Source organism: Anser anser (genome assembly GCF_964211835.1).
Source record: "Anser anser genome assembly, contig: HAP1_SCAFFOLD_150, whole genome shotgun sequence".
In the NCBI taxonomy this organism is placed as follows: Eukaryota; Metazoa; Chordata; class Aves; order Anseriformes; family Anatidae; genus Anser; species Anser anser.
In genome coordinates, this window is record NW_028153968.1 from 163,201 (window position 1) to 190,261 (window position 27,061).

Here is a 27,061-nt window from a genome sequence, read left to right on the forward strand (position 1 = left end):
AGGTGACAGCGGTGGCCATCCAGTTAATGACACGCACAAGGGCTTGTTCTGATTTGGGGGCTCTCCTTCCACCTTTTTTCTTCTCCTTCACCTCTCCAACCTGCTCTTCCCACCGTCGTGCCCTCCTCGATGCTCCTGGCATCCCTTTTCTTCCCCATCCCTCTCTCACTCTGTCTCAGCCTCTGTCCATGCTTTCATTTTTCACTCACACTGTTTGTCTCTCCATTTCATTTCTCACCCTTTCTCACTCCTTTCTTTTTCCTCACAATTTCCATTTTTATTTCTGGTCTTTCTTCATTTTCTCTTTCACAATCACCCTTCCCGACAACGTCCATGTCTCCTCCCTCCCCTCTACCACGTGAAACGACCCCTTTCTACTTCTTTCATCCTCCCAGGAACCGTTTCTTGCTTTGTTTTCCCACAGGTGAGCACCTGTTTGGCTGCACACCAGTCTTTTGGGATGCGTCTTCAGCAGGGAGCGGTCTTTAGGGGGTGGAATCGCCCACAGCATCTTCCTCTCATTAGTGTTCCTCATACTTATTCTCCTCCTGAAGGGTGTGTGGGGATCTGGCGTGCAGCTGGGAGATCCCGGCAGGGCTGGCTCCAGACAGGAACGAGGCGTCTGCGGGAAGGAGCGAGGTGGGTGGTGGGGAGCCCAAAGGTGGGGCGATTCCCCCCTCAGCTCAGGGTGTACCTTTGGTTCTCCCCCGGGCCCAGAAGAAGAGGAGGATGAGGCTGTTGATGGTGAGGAAGCAGCCGCCCACAACCAGGAGCCGTAGAAGAAGGAAGCAGCTCTTCCCTGCAAGAGGGTGGGACAGGTTAGGAGATGTAGACACAGTTCATGCGTGCTGACGGAGGGAAGGCTGTGAGCATCGTTCCGCCACCATCTCTCTTTCCCTTTCCCCACCCCTCCGTCTCCAGGCATTCTGCTCAGGTCCTGAGTGCTGAACACCCAAAGACTTTCCCCGCTTGCTTGGCTCTGCAGGAGGCACTGAGAAATTTGGGAACAATGGCTCGGGAGGCCAAGGAGAGGCTGCTGAGCCATAAAGGTGGACAGAGGGATGCTCGATACTTGTTTGGGGTGGTTGGGGTGATGGAAGGGCTGAGAGGGAGGGAGAGGTGGGTGCAAGACTGGGTGGGCTGAGTCATGGACAGAAGGATGGTGATCGGATAGATAGAGCAGCTGCCCGGTGCAAAAATCAGCTAGTTTGGAGAGGAACGTACAGGGACTGGAATGGAATCGTTTCAGGAAAAAATGGAGAGAGGGAGGGACAGACGGATGGACAGACGGAGAGAGGGATGGTTTAATGGGCTGGTTACTGGATGGATGGATGGATGGGTGGATGGATGGATGGATGGGTGGGTGGATGGATGGGTTGGTGGTGGATGGACTGACAGATTGTTAGGTGGGTGGATGGATGGCCAGCTCACCTTTCTTTTGGGCATTTATACTGATAGACACGGCTTGGCTTGTGAAGGACGGGATCCACCTCTCAGGCTTTTTTTCCTCATACTTGCAGGTAAAGTTTCCACTCTGTTGGGGACCAGCACGTGGGAGCTGGAGGACCATGGAAGTCCTTAAATTGCCCCCGTGATCTGCTGCATTGTCCTCAGAGCCTTCTGTCATAGGGAGGACCTCTTGGCCATCCCTGTAGAAGTGAAACCTCCGTACAGTGGCGTCTCCAGGGGCCTTACAGATGATGCTCAGGAGATCTCCTGCCATCACCTCTCCCAGCGGGGACTCCACCATCAGCAGGGGCTGGGGAAGGTGGTCTGAGAAAAGGGGAGGAATAAATGGAGACGTAGCAATAAGGACAGCACAAACGGATCTCCAGTTGTTTGCCTTCCCACTGCATGCAGCAAAGCTTGGGATTGTAGGCTTCCTGCCACGACATGAGAAGAGCGCCAGTGGCAGCCACCTTCCAGACCATGCTGGTCCCAGAAAGATAAATCCTCCACCCAGAAATCCTACTGATTTTGGCGATGGGCTGGGTTAAACCACAAAGCCCACCAATCCTGATTTCCAGGTGAGTTGTCACATTGCGGGGCGATAGCTGACACCCACGTTTGGGCATCTGAATAGTTCTCAGAGAGGAGGGAGAAAGCAGAGAGAAAGATAAAGAAATCACACAGCTCACCTCCAATCTTGATCACCAGTTTTTCGCTGGTTGGGGATATGAGCTGCTTCCGACCTTGCTTGAGGGAATAGCTGCAGAAATGCGGCCCCCTGTGTTGCATTCGGGAGAGGACGAACTCAAACGTGTAGTTATTCGTCGAGCTAAATCCTGAAACTGCCCAGCCAGCCTCGCCAAAAATTTGGTACGTCAGCTTCCCAGTGATGCTGGGGGGAGTGGTGCACACCAGCGTGACAGCGTCTCCAAAGAAATATTCCTTCTGTCCCTGCAGCACCCAGAGGGTCGGGGCAGGGACTGCGGCTGGGGGATAGAGAGGGAGACAGGCAGGGGGGACGGAGGTGAGGTGCAAGGAGCAGAGGCAGAAGGGACTAACTCCACGCAAATAAAAGAAACTGGCTTTCATTTCAAGGAATACAATAAAGCACAGAGGGGACCTCGTAAAGCAGAAATGTCTCTGGGCTAGGACTCATTTTATCTCCTTGGGATTCAGCACAAGGTTGCGTCCCGCTGCGGGAAGTGATGAAAGAAAGGAGACTGCAAAAACCCTTTCCACACCCTGGGCAGCTTTGCCATGCCGGCAGAAATGTCCTTAATGTGCTTTCAAGCAATTTTATTTTTTTTTGCTGCAACTTGGTAATTTATGAAAATAGGAAATGGGGAAGGGGGGTTGAAAAGGCTAAGGGTGAAGGGTAAAACCCGTCGCTGATGCTCCTCCACAGCAGCCACTGGGAAAACACGTTTGGTCTCCACCTCCCTACCTGCCCCCAGCTGCAAACCCTACAAAAATACCATTGACCCACACCCAAAATAGGAGGAGCAGGTGTGGGAAGGAGAGGGCCGGGAAGGGGTTGGGTCTCAAGGGGTTTCCACTCACCACCAGTGTGTTGACACGAGGCAGGACCTCAACAAAGTGAGATAACGAAAAATCCCCAGCACCCAATTTCACCACTGGGTTGTTATGGGGAGGGGGAATGAGGCTGAGGGTCTCCCAGACAGTCACACCTGTGGGACCCCAAATCCAGCCGTGCCCCCAGCAGCTCAGCCCCTGTTTAAGGAGACCCCAGAGGAGTTACCTTCCTCGGAGACCATCTGGCGATGTTAAGGCCCCCCCCCCCCCCCCCAGATTACTAAGACTCCCCCTCCCCAAGCCATTAAGGACCCTCCCTTTTAACCCCATTTTATCCCCCAATTTAACCCCCCCCACTTTACCCCCACCCCCCCATTTTACCCCCGGTCCCCCCCCCCCAATTTACCCCCAGCCCCCCCCATTTTAACCCCAGCCCCCCCCATTTTAACCCCCCTTTAACCCCAACCCCCCAAATTTTCCCCCAACCCCCCCAATTTACTCCCCCTTTACCCCCAACCCCCCATTTTACCCCCAGCCCCCCATTTTACCCCCCCCACTTTATCCCCAACCCCCCCCCCCCACTTTACCCTCACCCCCCTTGTCCCACCCCCCCCAATTTGGGCTCCCCCATTTAACCCCCCCCCTCATTTTACACCCAACCCCCCCACTTTACCCCACCCCCCCATTTTACCCCCGGTCCCCCCCCCCAATTTACCCCCAGCCCCCATTTAACCCCCCCATTTTACCCTCACCCCCCTAATTTGAAACCCCCAATTTACCCCTGAACCCCCCCAACTTACCCCTGAACCCCCCCAATTTACCCCCGACCTCCCCCAATCTACCCCCACCCCCCCATTTACCCCCACCCCCCCCACTTTTACCCCCCCCCCATTTTTTACCCCCCCCACCTGCGAAAATGCCGCCGCCGCCTCCTCCACGCCCTCTGCCAGCATCTGTGCCAGCTCCAGCCACACCTGGAGGGGGGGGGAGGCGAAAACCCACAAATATGACCCCCCCGTGTCCCCCCCCCACCCAAAAAATCGTGTCCCCCCCCCCTGGGGCGGGGGGTCCTCACCCCCCCATCCCCATGTACCCCCCCATTTCCCCCCGGTGCACCCCCAGACCCCCCCCCATCCCATTGTACCCCCCCCATTGCCCCCCCCATGTACCTTGGGGTACGCAGGGACCCAGGACCCCCCCGGGGACCCCCCCCAAGCCCCCTCCCCGAGGAATTGGGGACCCAGGACCCCTTCCAACCCCCCCCCAAGGACCCCCCCGTGTTATTAAGGACCACCCCCCCCCCCACGGGCATATTAAGGACCCCCCCCCAAAGCCATTAAGGACCCTCCCTGAGACCCCCCCAAGCATATTAAGGACCCCCCCCGGGCCATTAAGCCCCCCCCGGGCCATTAAGCCCCCCCCCGGGCCCACCTCGGCCTCGCTCCGCCGGGGGAGGCTCTCCCGCAGCGGCCGGGCCTGGAGCTCCGGGAGGCCGAGGGCGGCCTGGGCCCGCAGCGCCGCCAGCAGCGATCGCTTCTCCCGCAGCGACCAGGCCGCGGCCCGGGGCCTCCCCGCCGGGGCCTCGGCGAAGCGGGCCGGGACCAGGCGGGGCCGGGGGGGAGGCTTCATGGCGCGGGGAGATGGCGTCAGGGCGACGAAACGGGGTGGAAACGGGGGGAGCTGGGAGGGAACGGCCCGCCGGGGGGTGCTGGGAGATGTGGTTCGGGGGGGGAGGAGAAAGGGACAGCAGGTCTACCCAAAGGCTGCTGCTGGGAGGCTTCATTAGGGGCGTAATTAGGGTTAGGGTCGGGGTTGTTTGGAGAGAGGAGGCGCAGAGTCCTGTTGTGTGTGGGGCTGTGTAAAGGCTCCCAAAGGGAGGTCAGGTCTACCCAAAGGCTTGGGTTGGGAGGCTTAATTAGGAGCGTAATTAGGGTTAGGGTCGGGGTTGTTCAGAAAGAAGGCGCAGAGTCCTGTTGCGTGTGGGGTTGAGTAAAGGCTCCCAAAGGGAGCTCAGGTCTACCCAAAGGCTTGGGTTGGGAGGCTTAATTAGGGGTGTAATTAGGGTTAGGGTTAATATCCTGGGGGGGGGGTTGGGGGGGTCCCAGGGAGGATCCTTAATGGCTTGGGGGTGTGAGAAACGCTCCGTAGCCAACAACTTGGGCTCAGGCGAGGAGCTCAGCGAAGCAGGAATTTATTCGCGATCGCAGTGGCGGGCGCCCCACGAGCAGGAGCGCGCCTCCTGGTCCCCAAACCCAGTTTACATACTGTTTGGTGCCGGGACCCTCCCCAGTTTCCCCACTGAGTGGGCAATCCAGGCTCACAATCTGTCTGATGCTTCCCAGACAATGCCTGGCCTTCAGTTGCCAGCCTGTTTTTGGGATGGCAATGTTTTCTCCCCTTGTCTGCCTTGACTTAACACAGCGATTTCCACCTGATCGCTCTAAGGAGGCTGGGTGTCTGCATTTTAGGAGGTCACCTGCTGAGCTTTCTTATCACTGTAAGCACATCTCAATACCCCATTCCTTCCTTCTGTACCATGTAACACTGCAAAAACAACATTTCTATTCCCACAACTCCCCCCTTTTCTCTTTTTATAATTTGTTGATTTTTGCAAAATTTTTTTCTCTAAGGTGTAATTTGGTAGATGTCTTCCTCTTCTTCACTTTCTTTGCTTTCCATTTCCTCTAATATCATTATCTTATCTGAGCAGGGTGGTGGATCCACGGTCATTTGTTTCGAAAGTGCAGTTTCAATTAACCGTTGGACAAGTCCCCTTACACAGGGGATAATGCAACAACCAACGGCTGTCAAAACTCCTGCTACGACAATCAAGGACGTAAATACGGACACTACCATCCCTTTCCATTTACCAAACCAAGATTCCAACCATCCTGTGATGGAAGGGTCTGCTCCTGAGTTTTCTGCCAATTCACTGGCAAGGGTGGTAAGCCCTTGCAATGCTCTAGTTCCTGTGCCATCCGGGGCAGCATTGTTAGGGATAAAAGTACAACAACGGCTGCCCAGCATCACGCACACACCACCTTTCTCCGCAAGCATCATACCTAATGCTATTCTGTTTTCCCAAGCCATTTTGCTGGTGGCATCTAGTTGTTCAGCGATTCCCCTTATCGCATCTCTTGTATAGTTTATGAATCTCTGATTATAATAGATATAATTGATCCAATCCACATTTTTATTAATTGTTACCCACCAGAACAGTGACTCAAACCCTGCAGCAATTTGATTCCTGGCTTTACATCAGGAACTCCTCTAGGCACCCCAATAGAATCTACGTACGCTCTATCATCAAATGATACTCCTAAGCTTCTTTTACTTCTTCTGGGTATTTGTGATGTTTCTCTTTCAAATGCCAGGGTGAAGGGTATAGCTAATTGAACAAGTGCACAAGTGCCTCCCCAGTTAGATGGCAGGATGGACCGTAAGATCTTCCCTCCGCAGTACCACCAGAGATCTGCCCTGGGGATGTCAAATCTTGAATATTTTCCCATCAAGTCCTCGGTAGCATTCAAGGTCCTCGTGCACAAGGCAAATTCTCCCAGATGCTGGTAGCACTCTGTTATAAATGACTGGGTCCCAAATAGGATTACAATCAAAGTTTACAATTTATTAAATGAATAGAGGCAAGCAAACAGCGCTGGGTGCGCCGGGAGTCTCTGCTCCACCAGGACGCACACCTGTTACGTAAGGCGGCTGGTTTTTATGCTCCTAGGCTAATACATATTCATTACTACTTCTAGAAGAGGCAGGGTTATTATAATTGGTTTCCCGAATCCGAAGTCCTCCCAGGTGCGCCTGCTTATCAGTCTCTGTTAGTTTCTCGGGGGCCGCTCGGACAGGGAGGCTCATATTCTTCCTCCTTATCTAGTGGTCTCTTGGCCGGCTGTCAGAAGTTACTGCACGTCTGTGCAAAGTCAGCAGTTTTTCTCCGAAGAAATCCCTTTGTTCTCTTCTCGCCTAAACCCAGGCCTCGATGTTAACCCTTCACACCCCTTAGTGGCACGAATTGCTGGACTATTCCTTACAATTCCTCCCTTTTTTTTTTTTTTTAATATCATCAATTCGTGTCTCTTCTTCAACTTTTGTTAGTAGCAGTTGGATTTCATCAGTCAGTTCTCGGGGTGTCCATTTCTTAAGCATCATTATCGACACATCACCTTTTCTCTCCCAAAGTCATCACAAACTGGGTGCTATTTATTATCCGCCGTATCAACAACGTAAAGCAAGGTATCATACAAGGTATAAACAATAATGTCATTACACCACATAAAAATAAAAATAGCATCCTTTTAACCCATGGTCCACCGGGCAACCATGAAAAGAAATCCCAATCCATACCCTTCCAAGTTTGTACTGGGACGTGGGCTAGCTTTTTAATTTCTTTTGTTATCTGCTTAACCACTTTTCCATTATCATCAATTTGTAAACAACAATTAGAATCGTTCAGTTTTCCACACACTCCCCCTTCTTCTGCTAGTAAATAGTCTAAGACCATTCTACGTTGAAAGATAGCATTCCTCATCTGAGTGGATTGATCAGCCAGAAGATCCAAGGTCGTCGCTGTTTAATTGGTTACAACTTCGAGGATAGCTTGCGACCTAATTATTCGGTTCAAATTATAAATAGGTTCTCGGGCTCCTGATACCAACTCATTCGGGTTCCAGGTAGCTGGCCCATAATGCTGTATGATTCTTTCAGGAGGCCATTCATCCTTTCCCCATTTTTGGGCACTATCCCCGGATAAGGAAGTATCAATAGATCGTTTTACTCTGTTCAGGTCATCATATAATCTTATTCCTAAATGATTTCCTTGTGTTTGTGACAATAAAAAGAACAAGGGTCTTATGTACCCCCCATAGCATATTCCCGACCAGTTTCCAGGTAGCCTCTTGTAAGCATGTTTGCCACACACCCAATAATGTCCCTTTAGGGCCCACGTCCCGTTTGGAAAATGACCATCCCATCCATCTTTACCCTTTGGGGCGTGATAATACAGAGTGTCCTTGTTACCGAGTGGTCCTGTTACAATGTCTGCCCCGTTTGTACTCGTATATGCACGCTTCCAAGCTCCCACGTTGGGTTTCCACTTACAGTCACAATTCAGTTCTCTTTGGCGACCTGTCATATTATAAGCCTTTTTCGCCGTCCAATCTTGAGAGTGTGGGAAGCGCCTTCAATCATGGGGTTGGGCCCGCTTTCAGAGCTTGTGCTACCATTCAGCCCTTCAGGGTGATCCAGCTCCTGGAAAAACTAATCACAATTTTATTATGGGTTTAAAAGGTTCTCATGTTATTTTTCTCAGGACAAACTGATCTTGGTGTGGGAGAAGTCCGGTCGAGGCACTCTCACTCGGCGGTCAATACCCATAGGGGTTGCCTCCCTCGGTAGACCATACACGCCGCAGTGGAGGGTCCTACCCCGGTCTTGCCTTCTCCCTTTCCTCCCTTCAGACTTGTCCTCTTTATCCAGTGCCCTTAATTCATGCAGAACCTCATTGCTGGGATATCAGTTCCTCTTTAGTCTCAGTTTCAGTTCCCCAGGAGTGGACTCAACCCTCCAGGCTTCGGTAGTTATTGGTCCTTTTATTCTGGATGCGTGGGTCCAACCCCTTCTTGCTGTTCTCACAGCTGTTTCAGTAGTAAGTAAAACAAGGCACAGTCCCTCCCATCGGGGGTTCAATGATTCTTCTCTCCAGGTTTTTATTAAGACCTTGTCTCCTGGTTGTATTTTATGAATAGCAAATCCTAAAGGTGGTGTCTGAGTCATCATCCCAATTTCTCTTATCTCCTGTAATCTCCTTCCAATGGTAATTATGTATTTCTGGATACTATGATCCTCAACTACATTGTTCCCTAGGGGCATCCCTTGAGAATAAGGCATACCATATAACATTTCATACGATGATAATCCAGTCTCACTGTGTGGTTTAGTTCTTATGTTTAAAAGTGCCAATGGTAAGCATTTCGTCCAGGGCAGCTGTGTCTCGATCATTAAATTAGCCAATTGTTGTTTTATTGTTTGATTCATCCTTTCTACTTTCCCTGAGCTTTGTGGGTGCCACGGAGTGTGGTATTCCCACTGAATACCTTTCAAGGGGTACATCCTTCAAATCTTTGTGGCTGGCGTATGTTCGATTATTTGCACACAACTGTGTTCCAACGGTCCTTCTTCTGGAACGGTTCCTAGAAATACTGCTGGATATAACAGGTTAGTCGTTTTCAAGGTTATGTCATCTTGTTAAGTTAGGATTGCCTGATATTTCACCATCCAGCTGGGTGATAACCAGTGCCCCCCCCCCCCTTTGTTCCAAAACGGTTGTTACCATATGTGGTCCAAAAACTTCAATACGTTTTCCCATTTGAAGGCAAATAATTTTCTACTATCTTTATCAAGAGGTATGCAAAAGAAGGCATCCTTTAAATCTATCACGGTAAACCATTTATATTTCCCTTTCACAGATGTTAACAATGTGTAAGGATTAGCTACTACCGGGTGAATATCCTTTGTTATTTCATTTATTGCTCTAAGATCTTGTACAAATCTATACTCGCCATTCGGCTTCTTTACTGGAAAAATTGGAGTATTGTATTCCGATTTACATTCTTCCAGAATCTGATATTTGAGAAATTTGTCAATAATTTTCACCATTCCTGTGCCTAGCTTCTATCTTAAGTGGATATTGTTTGATTCAAACAGGTTTGGCTCCTTCCTTTAATTCCACCTTTACCAGTTGTGCCAGTTTCGACTTCCCTGGTACATCTGTTTCCTGTACTGTTGCTATAACTGCATTTTCTACTTCTCTTGGAATATTAACAAAGGGTTTATCTTTGATCATTAGGATTTGGCCTACTTTGGACTCAGGTACCTTCATTATTAATTCTCCATTCTCAAAGGTTATTGTTGCATCTAATTTGGCTAATAGATCCCGTCCAAAGAGTGGCATCGGGCATTCTGGTACATACTAAAATTTATGGGTTAGTTCCTCACCCCCAAAACGCAAATCAAGGGGTCGTAAGAATGACCATTCTTCCTCTTTCCCTGTGGCTCCAATTATTGTAGTTGTCTTAGTTCCTAATCGTCCTTTTAAACTATTTAACACTGAATATGTTGCTCCTATTACATTTACAGCCTAATTAACACAGAGAAAGAAGCTCCCATAACCAACAAAAAATTCAAGCCTCTGTCTTCGTTTCCTAGCTTTATTTCAACTAGTGGACCTGCTAGGGTAGATGCCCCAGGTCCCCATCATTCCTGACTGTTGTTTGTCCTGCAGCCTAAGACAATTTCTTTCTGATATCAGGGGCTGATTGCCCTGGAAAGAGGTTAGCCAGTTGCCTCTCTCTTTTTTTTTTTTTTTTTTTTTAAGCCAGGTCCATTTTTTTTTTTTTCATTGCATTTCAAAGTTGGTCCAGAAATTCAAAAATTCCATAAATTCCATAGGGGTTTCTTTTGGACCTTGTTGGAACAGATTCTCAATTCCCAATAGCCAATTTAACCAGATTTTAGTATTTACATAATTTCCGGGGTGATTAGGGTCTCAGTGAGGGGGTCGGTCAGGGGAATGCAATCGTTGAAAGTTCCCTGAGCGGTCCCATTGGCAATCTGAGCTCACACAGGAACTCAGGTTGTTTCAAGAGTTAGCTGCTTTTCTGTTTCCACGACAACTCTCTCGGACCCATCACGGTTCCCCTGCCCCAGAGGGCTCACACCGTGATTTTGAGATCTCAGCCTCGGGTTGAGACGGAACTATTAACATTCCTACATCCTCCTTCCCTGCTCATTCAACTTCAAACAGCTCTGTTAAATACTACATGCCACACAACCTTTAACACCTTCAACAATCCTTTTAACGCTTCCTTTATCTTTCTCCAGCCCGTACTTTTCTAACGCCAACACCAAAGGCTCAGTCAGGGGCCAACTTAATTCCAAACCTTTTCCCTCCAACATGCTGAAACAACATATCACTATACAACATTTCATCCTATTTTCCTTCTCTCCTCAAAAACATTAATTGCAAGACACTGTTATAGTCGATTGATCCATAAAGTGGCCATTTAGTTTATATAGTGGCCACCATTGATTGCAATACTTAGTGAAAGTCCTCTTGCTTTCTGTGCCCCCATTTCTAACAATATCCTTCCAATGTGCCAATATGCACCCAAGGAGGCTTTTTTTTTTTTTTTTTAGGACGTTTTTTTTTTTTTTTTTTGGATTTTCCCCTTTTCCTTGATTTCCCATTCCCTTTTATTTATTTATATTACTTACTGTACCTTGTTTCAATTTCCACGCAAACCTTTTTATTGCAGGTTTTTACTATCTTTTCCTAATCTTCTTCCCAAATGTCCCAATTCTCTGGGATTAAACTCTTCTTTCCACATACAAACTTTACTATTTCAGATTATTAATGAGCCCCATTCCAATCATAAATCCGCAGGACTTCGGAAAAACACCTGAAGCACTCAGCCTTTGGTCTTCTAGACAAACAATAACACCTTTTCCACAAAATTTACATTTCAATAAGACCGAATTTCAAGCCAAATGCTAATTTTTCTCATGCACTTTGTTAGTAAGCCTACACAAAACAAGGAATCACTCCTGTGTATCCGTCAAGATGGGGGTTTAAAAAGGTATTGAGGCCTAAATAAATTCGCTCTCCCCCTTCTTACCAAATTCCCAGGGCTCAGGCCCGAACCACCAAAGAAGTGACTCTCCATTCTACCACTTTGATAATCAGTCAGCCCCTCTCCCCCGATACTTGGGAAACTGACCGAACACCACCGCGAATATACCCAAACTTTTAAACTGTTACTTAGATAATGCTCCCACCTTCCTCCTTGACACAGTCAAAACACTTAAGAACAAAACAGGATTACAAGATGCACCGCCGGGGGTGGATTGTTAGGATACAGAGGTGGTAGGTTATCCAATGACTCCCATTCATCATCTTTTTCTTTTTCCTTTTTTTTTATTTTTTATTTTTTTGTTCTCTTCTTCGTCAAACTTCTCGTCTGCTTTTAGTGTAAATATTGAGGCTGGAAAAGGACGTGAGATCCTGATCCATAATCCTGCATAATCACTTTCCTCCTGGCTAAAAGGTTCCTTTGAATTAACATGTATATTTAAGGCCTGGCAAACCCAGTCTTCAAAGGATCCGAAAACGGGCCAAAAGACATGTGGTCTTAAAGGCTCCTTTGGCCATTCTGTCATACAATACTGAACCATTTTTAATTTACTTTTTCCCTTTTCTGGGGCCCCTATCGTTCCAATTTCTAATCATTATCCCTAATGGACTTTCTGGTGGTATGTCTGGTAATTTGCTCCCTTTTCTCTGGTCCCGGGTCTTCAATTTTGTCTGACCCATCTAGGAATTTTACTGTGGCAATTCCTACAGCCCTTGGTTGCCTTAGTGAGAGTGTCTTGCAGGGGGTTTAGGACCTATCACCCACCCACGAATCCTATAGGAATCGCTTCGGTCCTTCACCGGCCAAGTCCCTCGCGGGAGATTGGAACCGCGGTTAGAAGACCTCCACAATCGCTTCGGAACTACGTTCCGTCTCAGTCACACTCTCACACACACAGGCAACCGAATCCCACCCAACCGAACGGTATACGCCTTAAATACTTACGACTCCGTCGTCTTCGTTCGGATCTTCGCGCGCAGAATTACGGGCAAAATATAGTGCTGCAGCCGGCAAAGGGAGCTCATAAAAAAATCTAAATCTTTGCTTGCCCTTATTCAGGTTCAAGATGGCATTAGCCCTGACCTGACTCGAACAGGAGCCACCAAATGGTGGGGGCGCCCCTCCTAGATCAAGTCAGAATTCAGGAACCAAGACCATCCCGGACGAGCCCCCAATTGTTATAAATGACTGAGTCCCAAATAGGATTACAATCAAAGTTTACAATTTATTAAATGAATAGAGGCAAGCAAACAGCGCTGGGTGCGCCGGGAGTCTCTGCTCCACCAGGACGCACACCTGTTACGTAAGGCGGCTGGTTTTTATGCTCCTAGGCTAATACATATTCATTACTACTTCTAGAAGAGGCAGGGTTATTATAATTGGTTTCCCGAATCCGAAGTCCTCCCAGGTGCGCCTGCTTATCAGTCTCTGTTAGTTTCTCGGGGGCCGCTCGGACAGGGAGGCTCATATTCTTCCTCCTTATCTAGTGCTCTCTTGGCCGGCTGTCAGAAGTTACTGCACATTCGTGCAAAGTCAGCAGTTTTTCTCCGAAGAAATCCCTTTGTTCTCTTCTCGCCTAAACCCAGGCCTCAATGTTAACCCTTCAAAACCCCTTAGTGGCACGAATTGCTGGACCATTTCTTACAAGGGAGTATCCATTTTCCCTCAGGCTTCGTGGCTCCCGATTCCTTAAAGAAATCTCTCTTAAAAACTTTTTAGTTCTTTCTTAGTTTTCAACAATTCCCTGAATCCTCTCTGGATTTATTCTCAGTTTTCCCTCAGACATTAGATGCCTTAAATACCTGACTTCTCTTTCTACGTATTGTAATTTATTTTTCAATGCTCCCAAGCCCTGCTTTCCCAGAAAGTTGAATAGCTTGTTAGTAGCTTCCTTCACAACTGTTTTCTCCTGTCCTGACAATAAACGATCATACACGTTTTGTAACAGAAATTCCTCCTTGGGAGGTTGGAATTGCTCCAAAATCTGTTCTAGAACTTTGCCCAAATTAGTCGGTGGCCCTGTAAACCCCTGAGGTAAAAATTCCATATGTATTGTTGCTTCCGTCCCCGCTTCAGAGTCTTTCCAGTCAGAGGTGAAGATATCTTTGCTCTCAGGGCCTGAGAGCACTCCATTAATACCACTGTTATTCCAGTCTACCAATTTACTATTTGAATGCCCAATTTCATCATCAAATCCCTTCCCAACAAGTTAGTCCCTGCCTTGGGTACATACAATAATTGCCCAGAGATCATTTTATCCCCTAGTCTCAGCTTGGTACCCCCCAAAGGTGGCACTGTTACCCCAGCCCCTTCTACCCCCATCACTCGTTAGGGTTTCATTAGTTAATTTAATCCCTGATACTTTACAGGCCAGCAATGACCTAGCTGCCCCTGTGTATTGTGTTTGATGGCGAGGTTCGGGAGGGGGCTGCAGTGGCAGCCCCCACGAGGAGAATCCAGAAACCGCCCCGTGGCAGATAAGGGACAATTTCACCCGGCCCCAGAGGGGCCCACCGCTGCCCAGAGCCAAGCCATGAGCAACACAGTCCGTGCCTCTGTGAGAGCACATCCACGAAAACGAACAAACAAACAAAAACCTGCTGCTCAACAGCAGCTGGGAGAGCGAGGAGCGAGAAACCTCCCCGCAGACACCAAAGTCAGCACAGACGGAGGGGGTGGAGGCGCTCCAGGCGCCGGAGCCGAAGCCCCCTGCGGCCTGTGGAGAGGCCCCTGGTGGAGCAGGCTGCCCCCCCCGTCCCCCCCTTCTCGATACTTGGGAAACTGACCAAACACCACAGCAAATATACCAAAACCTCTAGACTGTTACTTAGATAGTGCCTACACCCTCTTTCCCTGCTCCTTCAACTTTCCCAACTCATTCAAAAAACAGCTCTGTCAAACATTACATACCACACCTTTAACACCTTCCATAACCCTTTTTAACGCTTCTTGTCTTTCTCCAGCCTGTACTTTCACCAAAGTCTCAGTCATTAGCCAACTTAATTCCATACCTTCCTTCTTCCACTCCGGATATTCCTACCTGAAGTGGCCAGCCTGCCCACACTTAAAACATCCCATCAAAGCCTGTCCCTGCTAAGATTCAGGCCACAACACGGGTAGCTTTCCTTGCCTGCCATTCCTTCATCTCTCTTCCTCTCTTTTCCATCCTGGCCCTGACTCCCCCTGAAGATTTTCTTCCTCTTTCTCCAACCCTCTGCCTGACTACCTGCTACGCTGTCATGTAATGGGGGGCAGACAATGGGACGGAGGGCAACAGGGGACAATTTGGGGGTTACGGGGGGGGGGAAGCCCCTCTCTGGGGGCCAAACGCCCCGGGGGGGGCCCCCGCACCCCAAGGCCCCCCCCCCAAATCCCCCCCCCAGCGGGCGATGGGCCCCTTCGTGTTCCTGCTCTTCGGGGCGCTGCTGGGGGGCTTCGCCCTCTTCACCTTCCTATGGCTGCCCGAGACGCGGGGGCGCCCCTTCAGCGAGGGGGGGGGCGGCCCCCCCGGGACCCCCCCCCTGCTGCTGCTGCCGGGGGGGGGCGGCGAGGACAAGGCCAGCACGGAGCTGCGGCGCCTGGGGGAGGGGGGCGGCGACGAGGAGCCCGACTGAGGGCGCCCCCCCCCCGAAAAAAAAGGGGGGGGCAAGTGAGAGGCCCCCCCCAAAAGAAATCGGGAGGGGGGTCCTCAGATAGGCCCCCCCCAAAATAAAGAGAGGGGGGTCCCAACTGAGGCCCCCCCACCATAAAAATCTTGAGGGGGGGAACCCAATGAACACGCCTTCCCCCCAAAATATGGAGGGGAGGGGCCCCAAATGAGACCCCCCCGAAAATCTGAGGGGGGGGCCTCAAGACCCCCCCCCCATAAAATATTTAAGGGGGGGCCCCAAATGACCCCCACCCCCCTGAAAATATGGAAAGGGGACACCAAATGAGCGCCCCCCAGTAAGGGGGGGGGGGCTCAAATGAGACCCCCCCAAAAAACAGAATTTAGGGAAATCCCCACCCCCAAAAACAAACAAACAAAAAAAATAAAAACAAAATTTGGGGAAACGGCCCCAACATTTGGGGAAACGGCCCCAAAATCCGGGGAAACGGCCCCAAAATCCGGGGAAACGGCCCCAAAATCCGGGGAAATGCCCCCAAAAAGCTGCTGCTTGTGACGCAAAGGGGGGGGGGGGGCACGGGGACACCCCCTTAAAAAGAAAAACAAAAACTTTTGGGGGGAAATCGCCCAAAACCTGCACTTTGTTACCCACGTTTGAGACCCCCCCCCCACCGAAACCCCCCAAATTTGGGGAAATCCCCCCAAAAGTCCCAAAATCGGGGGAAATTCCCCCAAAACCCGCCGCTTCTTGCGATTCCTTTTGGGACCCCCCCCCCCCCCCAGCAAAACCCCCAAATTTGGGGAATTTCCCCCAAAACTTGTGGTGTGCCTGTAGGATTCCCCCCCCCAGACCCCAAATTTTGGGTGAAAATCCCCCCCAAAATCCCTCCCCGTGAGGTCACTTTTAGGACCCCCCCCCAAAAGACCCCCAAATTTGGGGGGGAATCCCCCAAAGCTGCTATTTGTGCCCCCCCCCCCATTTTGGGGTGAAATCCCCCCGAAGCTGCTGCTGGGACCCCTCAAAACCCCAAATTTGGGGAAAACTCCCCCAAACCCATTTGTGACCCCAGTTACCCCCCCCCAAAAAAAACAACCCTTATTTTGGGGAGAAATCCCCCAAAACCCGCAGTTTTGCCCCCCCCCCCCTTAAAATTTAGAGGAAAATCCCCTAAAAAAATACATTTCTTACCCCTGCGCCCCCCCCGACCCCAAATTTTGGGGGAAATCCCCTAAATCCCGCTGTTTGGGACTCCCCCCCCACACCCAAACGATTTGGGGGGGGCATTTTGGGACCCCCCTTTACCTAAAACACCCTGGGGGGGGCATTTTGGGGTCCCCACCCCCACCCTGAATGATTTGGGGGGGGCATTTTGGGGCCCCCCCCTTACCTTTAGGGCCTTGGGGGGGGGCATTGTAGGGCCCCTCCCACCCCAAATGATTTGGGGGGGGATTTTGAGGACCCCCCCCCCACCCTAAATCATTGGGGGCAGATTTTTGGGACCCCCACCCCCACCCTAAATAATTTGGGGGGGGGGGGCATTTTGGGGTCCCCCCCCCACCCAAGTGCCTCGTTCTCCCGGGGGGGCCCCCCCACTTCTGCCCCCCCCCCGCCTGTACATAAACACCGCTCCCTCCTGGACCCCACCGTGGTTTTTTTTGGGGTGGGGGGGCCCCGAAAACAGCCCCCACCCCCCCAAAAATTTGGGGGGGGGCACAGACGAGGCGGGGGGGGGCGCTGCCCTCCTTGTGCCCCCCCCCCCCGTGGTGGTGGTGGGATCACTTGGGGGAGGCACAAAAGGGGGGGGGATTTGGGGGGGGGGGGCACAACAGATGGGACCGAAGGCGAAGGTGATCCAGGCTCCCAGATGGGTTCCAGGACTGAAGCTCTGGGAGATGGCCTGGGTAAGTTGTGGCTTTTGACTTCCTTTGAGAGCTGCCAGCTCAAAGCCCAAACGTCAGCCAGGCATCTCTGCAGGTGGGAGGGTATAGACCGGCACGTGTGTGTGCCCTGTCAAGGCACGAGCCCTGGTATGCTCTCCTACTGAGCTATTGATGTAGATGGCGCTGGGACAGAAACTTCTCACGGGGCTTTGGCTGCAGAAGTGTCCCCAGGGAGGGCTTTGCCAGACCCTCGGCTGCTTCCTGCGCTAGAGCCCAGCTGGTATCCCAGGGGTGGGTAGTCATTTCACTGACTTCACAAACGAAGCCCTGGTCCTCCAAATTGCACTGGTGCCAAAGTTAACTTCCTACTTTCTGTTCAGGTCCTCTAACAGCGAAGGACAATGCTGAAATAAGAAAATCTTCCCCAACATCCCCTGACATCATAGAGGAGATCATAAAGGAGTTAGACGAGGCAGCACATGGTGGGTATATTTCACTCTGTCCACCATAAGACTTGGGAAGCTGAGGTTCTAAATCCATGTGTGGACACACCGTAACCTGCACAGCAGGAAGGGATGGATCAGAGCGGAGACACTCAATTTCACACCTGGCAGGCACTGGTGAGCCTCAGAGAAGGCCGAGAGCCTCTGCTGCCGCTTGTGGGTCACGCCGTGTCCCAGGGGCAGCTGCTAGCCCAGCACTACCATAAGTGGTCCGAGCTGTTCCGTGCAAACATTGGTATCCAGCCAGCAGCAAAGGGCTTCTGCTGAACTTGTGTTCAGCTCCCGCACAGCGCTGCTTGCAGCTGGGCGAGTTCAAGGCAGGAGGCACAGCCCAAGCAGTCCTTGCTGTCTCATTTGCCGGGAGACACATGTCACTGCAGGGGAAAAGCACCCTTGGCGCTTACCTCAGTTTCAGCTGATTTAGCTGTCCAATTCTAGTTGGGTTTCAAATGACTTGGCTGTGCTTCTCCTCTTGTTTGGGGACTGTGGGCTCTTCCCTGATGCCCACGACTGTGCCCACAACATGGTTCAAGAGCTTGCGGCTCAGCCTGATGTGTGTGACTCTTGCCCTTCCCATGGGATGGAGTCAGCATGATGGGATGGACATGCTTCTCAGAAGGGCTGTTCCTGCCTCTGAACTGGATGCAGCTTTTTTCTGTCCTCTTTGAAGGCACGAATTGAGCAACATCTTGCAGTGTGCCAAAAATGCACTATGTGCGATGTGAACAAGAAGATCTCCTGCAATCTCCTGGTCTCGCAGCAGGCCAGATTTTGCTGTCTGTGCTGGTAGACTGCCAGGAGTCGAACACTTAGATTTTTCTTTGTGAATGACATGTTGTGTCCTGGTTCCAGTTAGGACAGAGTTAAGTAGCTCATAGTAGCTGGTAGGGTGCTATGTTTTGGATTAGGATGAGAAGAGCGCTGATAACATGCTGATGTTTTAATTGTTGCAGAGCAGTGTTTACACCAGGCCAAGGACTTTTCGGCTTCTCGCTCTGTCCTGCCAGCGAGCAGGCTGGGGGTGCAGCAGGAGCTGGGAGGGGACAGACCCAGGACAGCTGACCCAAACTGGCCAAAGGGGTATTCCATACCATCTGACGTCATGCTAAACAATATATAGGGGTGGCTGGTCGGGGTGGGGGGCCGGCTGTTCGGGGATAGGCTGGGCATCGGTCAGCGGGTGGTGAGCAATTGCATTGTGCATCACTTGTTTCGTACACATTATTATTATTAATACTATTATCAGTATTATTATTGTTATTTTTTTCCTGTCTTAATAAACTGTCTCTATCTCAACTCACAGGCTTCACTTTCCCGTTTCTCTCCCCCATCCCACGGAGGGAGGGGGGAGGGTGAGCGAACGGCTGTGTGGTGTTTAGCTGCCGGCTGGGTTAAACCACAACAAGCACTAATGAAATAGGCCACCATACAACGAAACATAACAGTCTCCGCTATCACAAATGAGTATCACAGAAAAAGAAACGCAAGGTGTCTCAGACAAGTTATATAAACAAAAAAGCCTACCTAGGTATAAAATCTGACTGGTTGGAAATAGTGGTCAGTTCATAGATCTGTGAGCTGGAGTTAACGGACAAAGCAATCAAGCTCTTGCTGATGTTCAGAGACCTTGCAGTAACTGAAGTGATATGATCTGCATATGGGGCTTCCAGCATTATAGAGAATTGGTTCGCTTCAGAGTTCCAAGCATACAGTGTTGTTATATCCTTACCAGCTAGGAGGACATGGACTACATGGAGCAAAGAGGAAGAGAATATTTTTTTAGTCATATATTTAAAAGTTACTGTCTTAATGCCAGAAGTGCACTTTGCAGAACACTGATTACACTGACTTTTAAGGTCTGATAAATACATATGAAAAAATAAAGACATGCATTTCTGAAATTCCAGCATTATATACTAGGATTTGAAAAAAAAAAAATCTCATTTAAGTCTTACCTAAACCTGAAGGAGGCATGAAGACATGGATATTTCTTACATCATGGACTGGAAGAGATTGGAAGTGTCAAAAAGTAGACTGCCCTGTCTCCCAGACAAAAATTTCAGAAGAATTTCCAGAGTCTACCAAGGAACAAAATGACAAAACTCACATTATTTTGCTGCCTTTTAGTTAAATCACACACTGGTGGCCATTCAAAAGCCAGAGTCTGGCAGCTTTAATTATGAAGTGACACTGATTGTATTATTTTCCTTATTATTTGGTGCATAACTTCGATGCAAGAACATTAAGACTGACATTAGACAACATCTAATTGCAAAGAAACCTGTGGACTGCAACAAAAACTTTTTAGTAGCCATAGAGACAAAATGACATATAAAATGTCAACCTTGTAATAAAATACACGTATACTTTGCTGACTAGTGATCTGTGTGTGGCACAAAGCTCAGAAAAGCTTAGAAAGAGTGTGATAAGCAGGTAGATTAAATAGAGTTATTATTTCCCATTGTTACTGGGAAAGCATTTCATTTGTTTTGTAAGTATTTGAGAACAAGCACAAGGCTTTTATTTTCTGAGAGAAAAAGTAGAGATTACTTTCATAAAATACTTACTAGGGTTAAATGCTTATTGAGTACTGTCACCCCCGCAGTGATTCCAATAGCTTTCTAAACTCCTTTACCACAAAGGCCTTTGCTATCAAACAAGCCATTGTATACTCAGCAAACTCATTCTTTGTTTTCTGCTAAATACCTTTTGCAATAATTACAAAGACATCAGATCCAGAAATCCAGGACTCCATATGTTTTATTTCCTTTGCTGGTACTTGATGAAGCTTCCTAAACTCGTTGTTCAACCACTGATACAAGAGAATGTTTTGGCTGGTATTTGACAAAGAAACTAACAGGTACGTAAAGCCTCCTCTAGGAAACAGGGCTATGTCCACAACTCCATAAAGTGGAAGCTGATGATGCAGAACAAATATGTCTTTATTCCACTGGAAAACCTGTGGAAATACAAAAATCTTTTCTTTATATATTCATAATTAGCACCGAGAGAACTAAAACTAAATGACATGCCAAAAAAAATGGGAAGATTTATGGTGAACTGAATTCCTATATTCTTAGGTGGACTGTACTTTAAAGTAGAAGCCCACTGGTAAGTAATTGGTAATTAACCCTACTGCAAGAAGCTGTGCCTGCTCTTCAGAGGAACAGGTTTATATTCAGAAGCTACTTCTTTGTTTACATGCTACATTTCAAAACTGAAATAACAGTAGCAATAAAAACAAACCAGATGTAAATTATACACTCAGGTAGAGAGTATTTATACATCCAAACAAGTCTGGAATTTTAACTGTTATAAATTTCCAATAGAAACAAAAATAATATGTCAGAAATACATGCTTATAGATTTACTTCCTTTCATTATCCTTTCAGAAATAAGCAAACTACCCACATTAAAGCCAGAGAAGACTGAAGAATATTCAAACCTGGATGGAACTGGAACTGTTTGTGTGACTCACAATAATCAAATAGTCTTCTTCCTCCACTGCAAAATGTTTCACACGTCTGGTATCCAGAACAGAAAGAGTCTGTATCTGCAAGGGAAATATGAGGGTGACTATGTTTATCTACATATGTATATAAACAAATACATTTTATATTACATTGTATATAGTGAGAAAAAGTACGCATAGAATGTTAAGAATTCCAAAATTATGTATAAAACTATACATGAAATAGCTTTTAAAACTTTATATTTTATATATATATATATATATATATATAAGCAACTAATTTACAGAATTAACATAACTTATCATACATTTTCCAGAAAATGTTCTATGACTTGATTGCTTGAGAATTTCTTCCCCCACTTCCAAGCAGAGCTACAGGCTGGGAGATGAGTGGTTGGAAAGCTGCCTGGCCGAGAGGGACCTGGGAGTATTGGTTGATAGTCGGCTGAATATGAGCCAGCAGTGTGCCCAGGTGGCCAAGAAGGCCAACAGCATCCTGGCCTGTATAAGAAGCAGCGTGGCCAGCAGGGCTAGGGAAGTGATTGTGCCCCTGTACTCGGCTCTGGTGAGGCCACACCTCGAGTACTGTGTTCAGCTTTGGGCCCCTTGCTACAGGAAGGACATGGACGTGCTCGAGCGAGTCCAGAGAAAGGCAACGAAGCTGGTGAGGGGTCTGGAGAACAAGTCTTATGAGGAGCGGCTGAGGGAGCTGGGGTTGTTCAGCCTGGAGAAGAGGAGGCTCAGGGGCGACCTTATCGCACTCTACAGGTACCTTAAAGGAGGCTGTAGAGAGGTGGGGGTTGGTCTGTTCTCCCACGTGCCTGGTGACAGGACAAGGGGGAATGGGCTAAAGTTGCGCCAGGGGAGGTTTAGGTTGGATGTTAGGAAAAACTTCTTTACCGAAAGGGTTGTTAGGCATTGGAATGGGCTGCCCAGGGAAGTGGTTGAGTCACCATCCCTGGAGGTCTTTAAGAGACGTTTAGATGTTCAGCTTAGTGATATGGTTTAGTGAAGGACTTGTTAATGTTAGGTCAGAGGTTGGACTAGGTGATTTTGGAGGTCTCTTCCTACCTAGACAATTCTGTGATTCTGTGATTCCCAGGTAATCCTCCCTGCACCCTCAAATGTAAATATATAAAAAATACAAACAATGTAAACAACTAACTATGACAAACTTACATCACTGAAGTTATGTAGTATTTTAGGACACAAAACTAACTCTTGTCACACAGAGTGCTTTTTTCTAAAACATGGCCAGACTGGAGGACCTCCCTTGGTCCTTGCCAACCCGTACTATTTTAAGATTTTAAAATTAAAATCGATTTACCCACAACAATCTGTGTCCAGCCATGAATGCATACACACTGTTGTTAGAAGCTCCCTGTGTGGCTCCTCCATGAGTAACCACAAGGTAGGAAGAGGCTCCAATTTGGAAAGACACACAACTTGTAGGATTCCACATACTGAAATTCTGCAAGAAGAATAAAAAAAAAGTAAGATTGTGACTTAAATTCCTTATTAACTAGCATGTCTGGTGTTCAAAAACAAACATTTACCTCAACAGGAACAAATACTCCTTTCCACTGGTAGACAGTAGAAAACAAAGCTGGAGGCATACGCAACAGAACACCGTACAGGATTTCTCTTGAGGTAAAGAAACACCAACCAGATGCTGATTCTTCCACAAAACTTTGCAAGACAGATAGGACACTGATACCACCCCCTGCAATATAGTAAAAAATAAAATAAAATAAAATAAAATAAAATAAAATAAAAACACTATTTACTATTATATTACTCTTGAGATCTTTTCTAACCCCATTCCCATTATTTACCTCCCAAAGCCAGACCTAGTATGAGAAATGATGAAGTTGTGTCTTAGTATTTGTTATAAGTGTATATAAATACATAGAAATGTTACAATGCTAAGGATATAATGAGAGTTAAGCAGTAAATGTATTTTTCATTCATTACAACTGCACATGGAAGACATATAGGCAATTTGAGTCTGACTCATAATAATTGATCTTGGAATTTAGCTAACAAGAGAATTAGCTAGATAGCAAGTAGTAAAGAAAAAAAAAAAAAAGACAAATTACAAAATGTTCATGTTTTGTTCCCCATTTACAACATGTTCATGTTTTTATTCCAAGACGGTCCCTAAGCACCGTCTTGTCAGAACTAAACTCCAGGAGCTAGACTCTTGCATGTCACATGTCATTTATACTGTGTTAGAAAGATCCTGAGTTACAAGTAGTACGGAACAAATTTTATTACACACACACAAATAAATAAATAAATAAATGGCTAGTGACAATAATGTTCATATTAGCAGCAAAGACAGAAATAGAGATTACTGAAACTGGCAGAAGTGGCTGATGACAAGGTGATTCTTAAGCAGCTAAAGTATTTTATCTACTAAATCTTACATAGGAAAATATTAACTGAATTGTGTCTGAATACTTGAATTTACATTCCCAAGCTACATCTCCTGTATGCTTGGCTACTCTCTTACTATCTCCACTTCTACAAAAGCAGTGGACATTCTCTGTAAAGTGAACGTACTGATGCCAAATGCAGTATCTGATGATGTCTCCCACTCAACGCTCACAGAAACGTTAAGCCCATTACTCCGTGAAACTTTCAAATAAGCTGTAGTGTTGGCTTCTTCAATTATGATGAAATTTGTCCTAAATGTGAGAATCATAAAAATAAGGAAAAAATTATTTTATAGTATATTCATTGCTGTAATAAAAATAAGATTTTTACTGTACAATTCCAGATGCAGAATATACAACAGAAATAAAAAGAAAATATTAATAACAGGTTTCAGTATCTGATGGACTGGTAGCTACATTAATTAGGGTTTCCCAATGATCCTTACTACAATCATGCAAAATCATAGGCAATTCAACAAAATCTTTAAACAGACTGAAATTTAAGTATATTAAATTCACGTAATAAATGTTTAGATAATATTATTATTAAATATTAATATAAATTATTAACTCTAAACATCAATGTATTAATAAAATAGCATACATACATTTTTTATTTAAATAGTAAATTTATTTAATCTGTATGGTTTCAGCTGAATGGTTTTTAAAAATGGCAGTCCATATGTGTCACTTGCTTCTGAAAAACAGCCTTCAGTGAAAGTATATTTTTTACAGGTTTAAAAATGAAAGTAAATTATAAAACGTATGACTTCCTGGACACTGATATGAGGTTTGGAACTTTTAACATGGAATACTATCAGTGGAATATGTAGGCACTAGTGAAGTATTAGTTTATAAAGAAAAATAATAATAAATAAATTGAAATTTTGGATTATGAATAGTCCTTTTTATGCATTTTTCTACTCTTTTGTTTAGCAGTAATAGTATTTCACAATACCTTTCAAAGTTACAGATTTACAAATTGGGTTGCTGAATTTCTTTAATGCGATCCATCAAAAACAAAATTGTAGAGAAATATTATCTCTTTGGAGTATGAGCAACTATCTCCTTTTTACTGATCAGTGTAAAGTACCTATTTCCAACTGTATAGATGCTGAAAAGCCCTAGTGGAGCCTGGTTTTGTAATATTGTAATCATAGTTTCCACTCTCGTGCCTAGTCTGGCTCCTCCAGTTGGATTGAACAGGGTGACAATGAAGTGCTCATCCATTTCTGGTTCTTCATCTAGTACCGCAGAAATATGCAGCGTCTGACAACAAAACAAGCATACAATGTTATTGAGACATGATAACAGATGATGACACAGCTCTATCAGAATGTGCTACCTTTTTTTTAAATTTATTTCACTATAAGGCTTTGGATAGCATAGCAGGAGAAGAGCAGCTCATGAAGCTGGAGAGGACAGAATTGAGGCAAGCTCAGACTGAGTTCAGACTGAGGTTCTAAAGCCATCCATCTAGTGGCCTCCATTGGTGCAACACTAAGATGAGCATATTCACTTTTCGTTGTTGTTGTTCTCTTTTCTTTCTTTTCTCATCCTATGATCCTCTGAAGTTTTTGATCCTAATTTCATACTTTTGTTCTCTATTTATTCCATACATTTTTGGGTAGTTTATACTCACAACACAGCTATAAGTGTAATCAGTTAAGTTGGTTTTAATTTATTTTAGTTGGCAGCTAAGCTATCTTCAGGGAAACAGGGTAATCTCACTACTGGTGCTGTCAAGAAAGAAAAGGAAAAGGAAAAAAAAAAAGCAAGAATAGTGAGAGATTTGAAATACTCTTTCCTCTCGATGCTTCTTTCCCTCTCCTACACCACTGTGGATGAAGATCAGGTCTTCTAAAGGCAATCTCAAACTAGCAAAGAGCAATCTAGAGAAAGCTAAGTGCTTCACTTTCATTTGGGGCTCACTGTCATCCTTCACACTACTCAAACAAGCAAAAAATTTCATAGGTACGCATAGCCTTGCTGTACAAAATAAAAAGTTAGTGATGATGCATTTGGAAATAATACAAAATTTACAATGTTTTATATTTCTGTTCATTTCCACAATAAACCATATTTACCAACTATATTAAGAAGGCTCCAACTTCTTATAGATCTGCTGCATTGTGATTCCAAATGCATCTAAAGGCCAGAAATTGAAAACCAGTGTTTCCAAGAAAAGTTTGTCTCAGTTTCTATCCTATTGCCTGTAATATGCTAACACTAGCTTCACCAGCTTTACTGGCAAAAATAAATAAATCGAATTGTGATTAAACCTTAGAAGAGTCAGGATTCACAAACTTAAGCTAGTTCATTTTGTAGCTGACATTCTTGTGAGGACAGTATAGAGGCAGTGAGCTTAATACTTAAGTTATTTTCCAATCCTAAGACAGACAACTGTTCTACTTTTTGTATTTGTTGCAGCACATTCTGTTTAGTTCAGACTAACTAAAATGTTAAATTACAGAATGGGATTTTTACTTTGATCTTAACTATTAGGCTTGCAAATTATCACTTTAATTTAAAGTAAGTTTGCATTTCAGCTATAGATTGACTACATAAAAAGAACTGTTCCAAAGCACACATGAACGTTATCTATAGTGTACTGTTTTCAATTTACCTCAACCCTTACAAACTAAGAAACACCTAAAGATGAGCCCATTTAATTTTCACACACTTCCACATCAGATAATAACAGGAAATCAGTCACAGCTCATGACTCAATTCACTTTATGAATGAAAGAAGTAGAAAAAATAAACAGAAGATAAAGCACAGACATTTCTGAAATCTTTCCAATATTTCCAAAAAAAAAGCTTCCTAGACTTCTCTGGTAATAACTAGCATATTACCTTGAACCTGACTCCCTCTTCGAGCACAATATATCCTTGAGAAGGGGTCAAATCCATTGTTGCCTCTGAAGAATTAATCTCACTTACAAGATACTGAACAGTCACAGCGCCAAATATTCCCTGAGGTGGTTCTCTGATAATATTCAATACTGCAACACTTTCCATCAAATGGATAGATGTTTGCTCTCTCAGAAAGAAGTGATTGCTGTTATTGAATGACAAAACTCCATGGCCATCATCATTGGCAAGTATAGTAATTGTAGCTTTTGAAAAAGAAATAATGAAAATATTCTTTGGTTAACATAGTAAAATATAAATATACATATATAGTAACATAATACATAACATAAACACAAATACATTCTTCCTTTAGTGTGTATATAATGCTTATGTGTCCATGACATTACCTGAAGAGAATGGGAAGGCATTTCACTTTAACTAGGAAGATCTCTAGACAGGAAGAATATAGTCTCTCCTAGAAAAGGATTATGAACTCTCTAAAAAGACCTCAGTTCAGTGAGGTAGTACACATTGAAAAACTCATCTTCGTGCTTTCTGATTCATTGCTTTACATATAAACTTTTTAATTGCACAGATTTCACAGGGATGTTTCAGAACCTTCC

At 46.2% G+C, this 27,061-nt stretch overlaps 2 protein-coding genes across 2 annotated transcripts in view; both read right to left on the reverse strand.

Annotated features, from left to right (window-relative positions):
• Positions 1-251: 251 nt before the first annotated feature.
• Positions 252-4,780, reverse strand: LOC310891069 (uncharacterized protein). The gene is made up of 5 exons (XM_083853362.1): positions 4,414-4,780; positions 2,139-2,435; positions 1,432-1,773; positions 695-799; positions 252-622 (listed from the first exon to the last, which is right to left on the reverse strand). Exons 1-5 carry the CDS (start codon positions 4,763-4,765, stop codon positions 522-524), a joined length of 1,197 nt encoding a protein of 398 aa, XP_083709488.1. The 5' UTR covers positions 4,766-4,780; the 3' UTR covers positions 252-521.
• A 2,213-nt stretch (positions 4,781-6,993) lies between these two features.
• LOC310891076 (adhesion G-protein coupled receptor V1-like) overlaps positions 6,994-27,061 on the reverse strand; it is a gene marked incomplete at its 5' end in the record, with an annotated part of 39,891 nt that continues 19,823 nt past the window's right edge. The window contains 9 exons of the mRNA XM_083853386.1: positions 6,994-19,419; positions 19,628-19,750; positions 20,379-20,631; positions 21,118-21,225; positions 22,472-22,615; positions 22,701-22,867; positions 23,710-23,834; positions 24,676-24,851; positions 26,439-26,701. Coding sequence (XP_083709512.1) covers positions 19,695-19,750; positions 20,379-20,631; positions 21,118-21,225; positions 22,472-22,615; positions 22,701-22,867; positions 23,710-23,834; positions 24,676-24,851; positions 26,439-26,701 — 1,292 coding nt within the window. The 3' untranslated portion in view covers positions 6,994-19,419; positions 19,628-19,694. The remainder of the gene's footprint in view (positions 19,420-19,627; positions 19,751-20,378; positions 20,632-21,117; positions 21,226-22,471; positions 22,616-22,700; positions 22,868-23,709; positions 23,835-24,675; positions 24,852-26,438; positions 26,702-27,061) is intronic.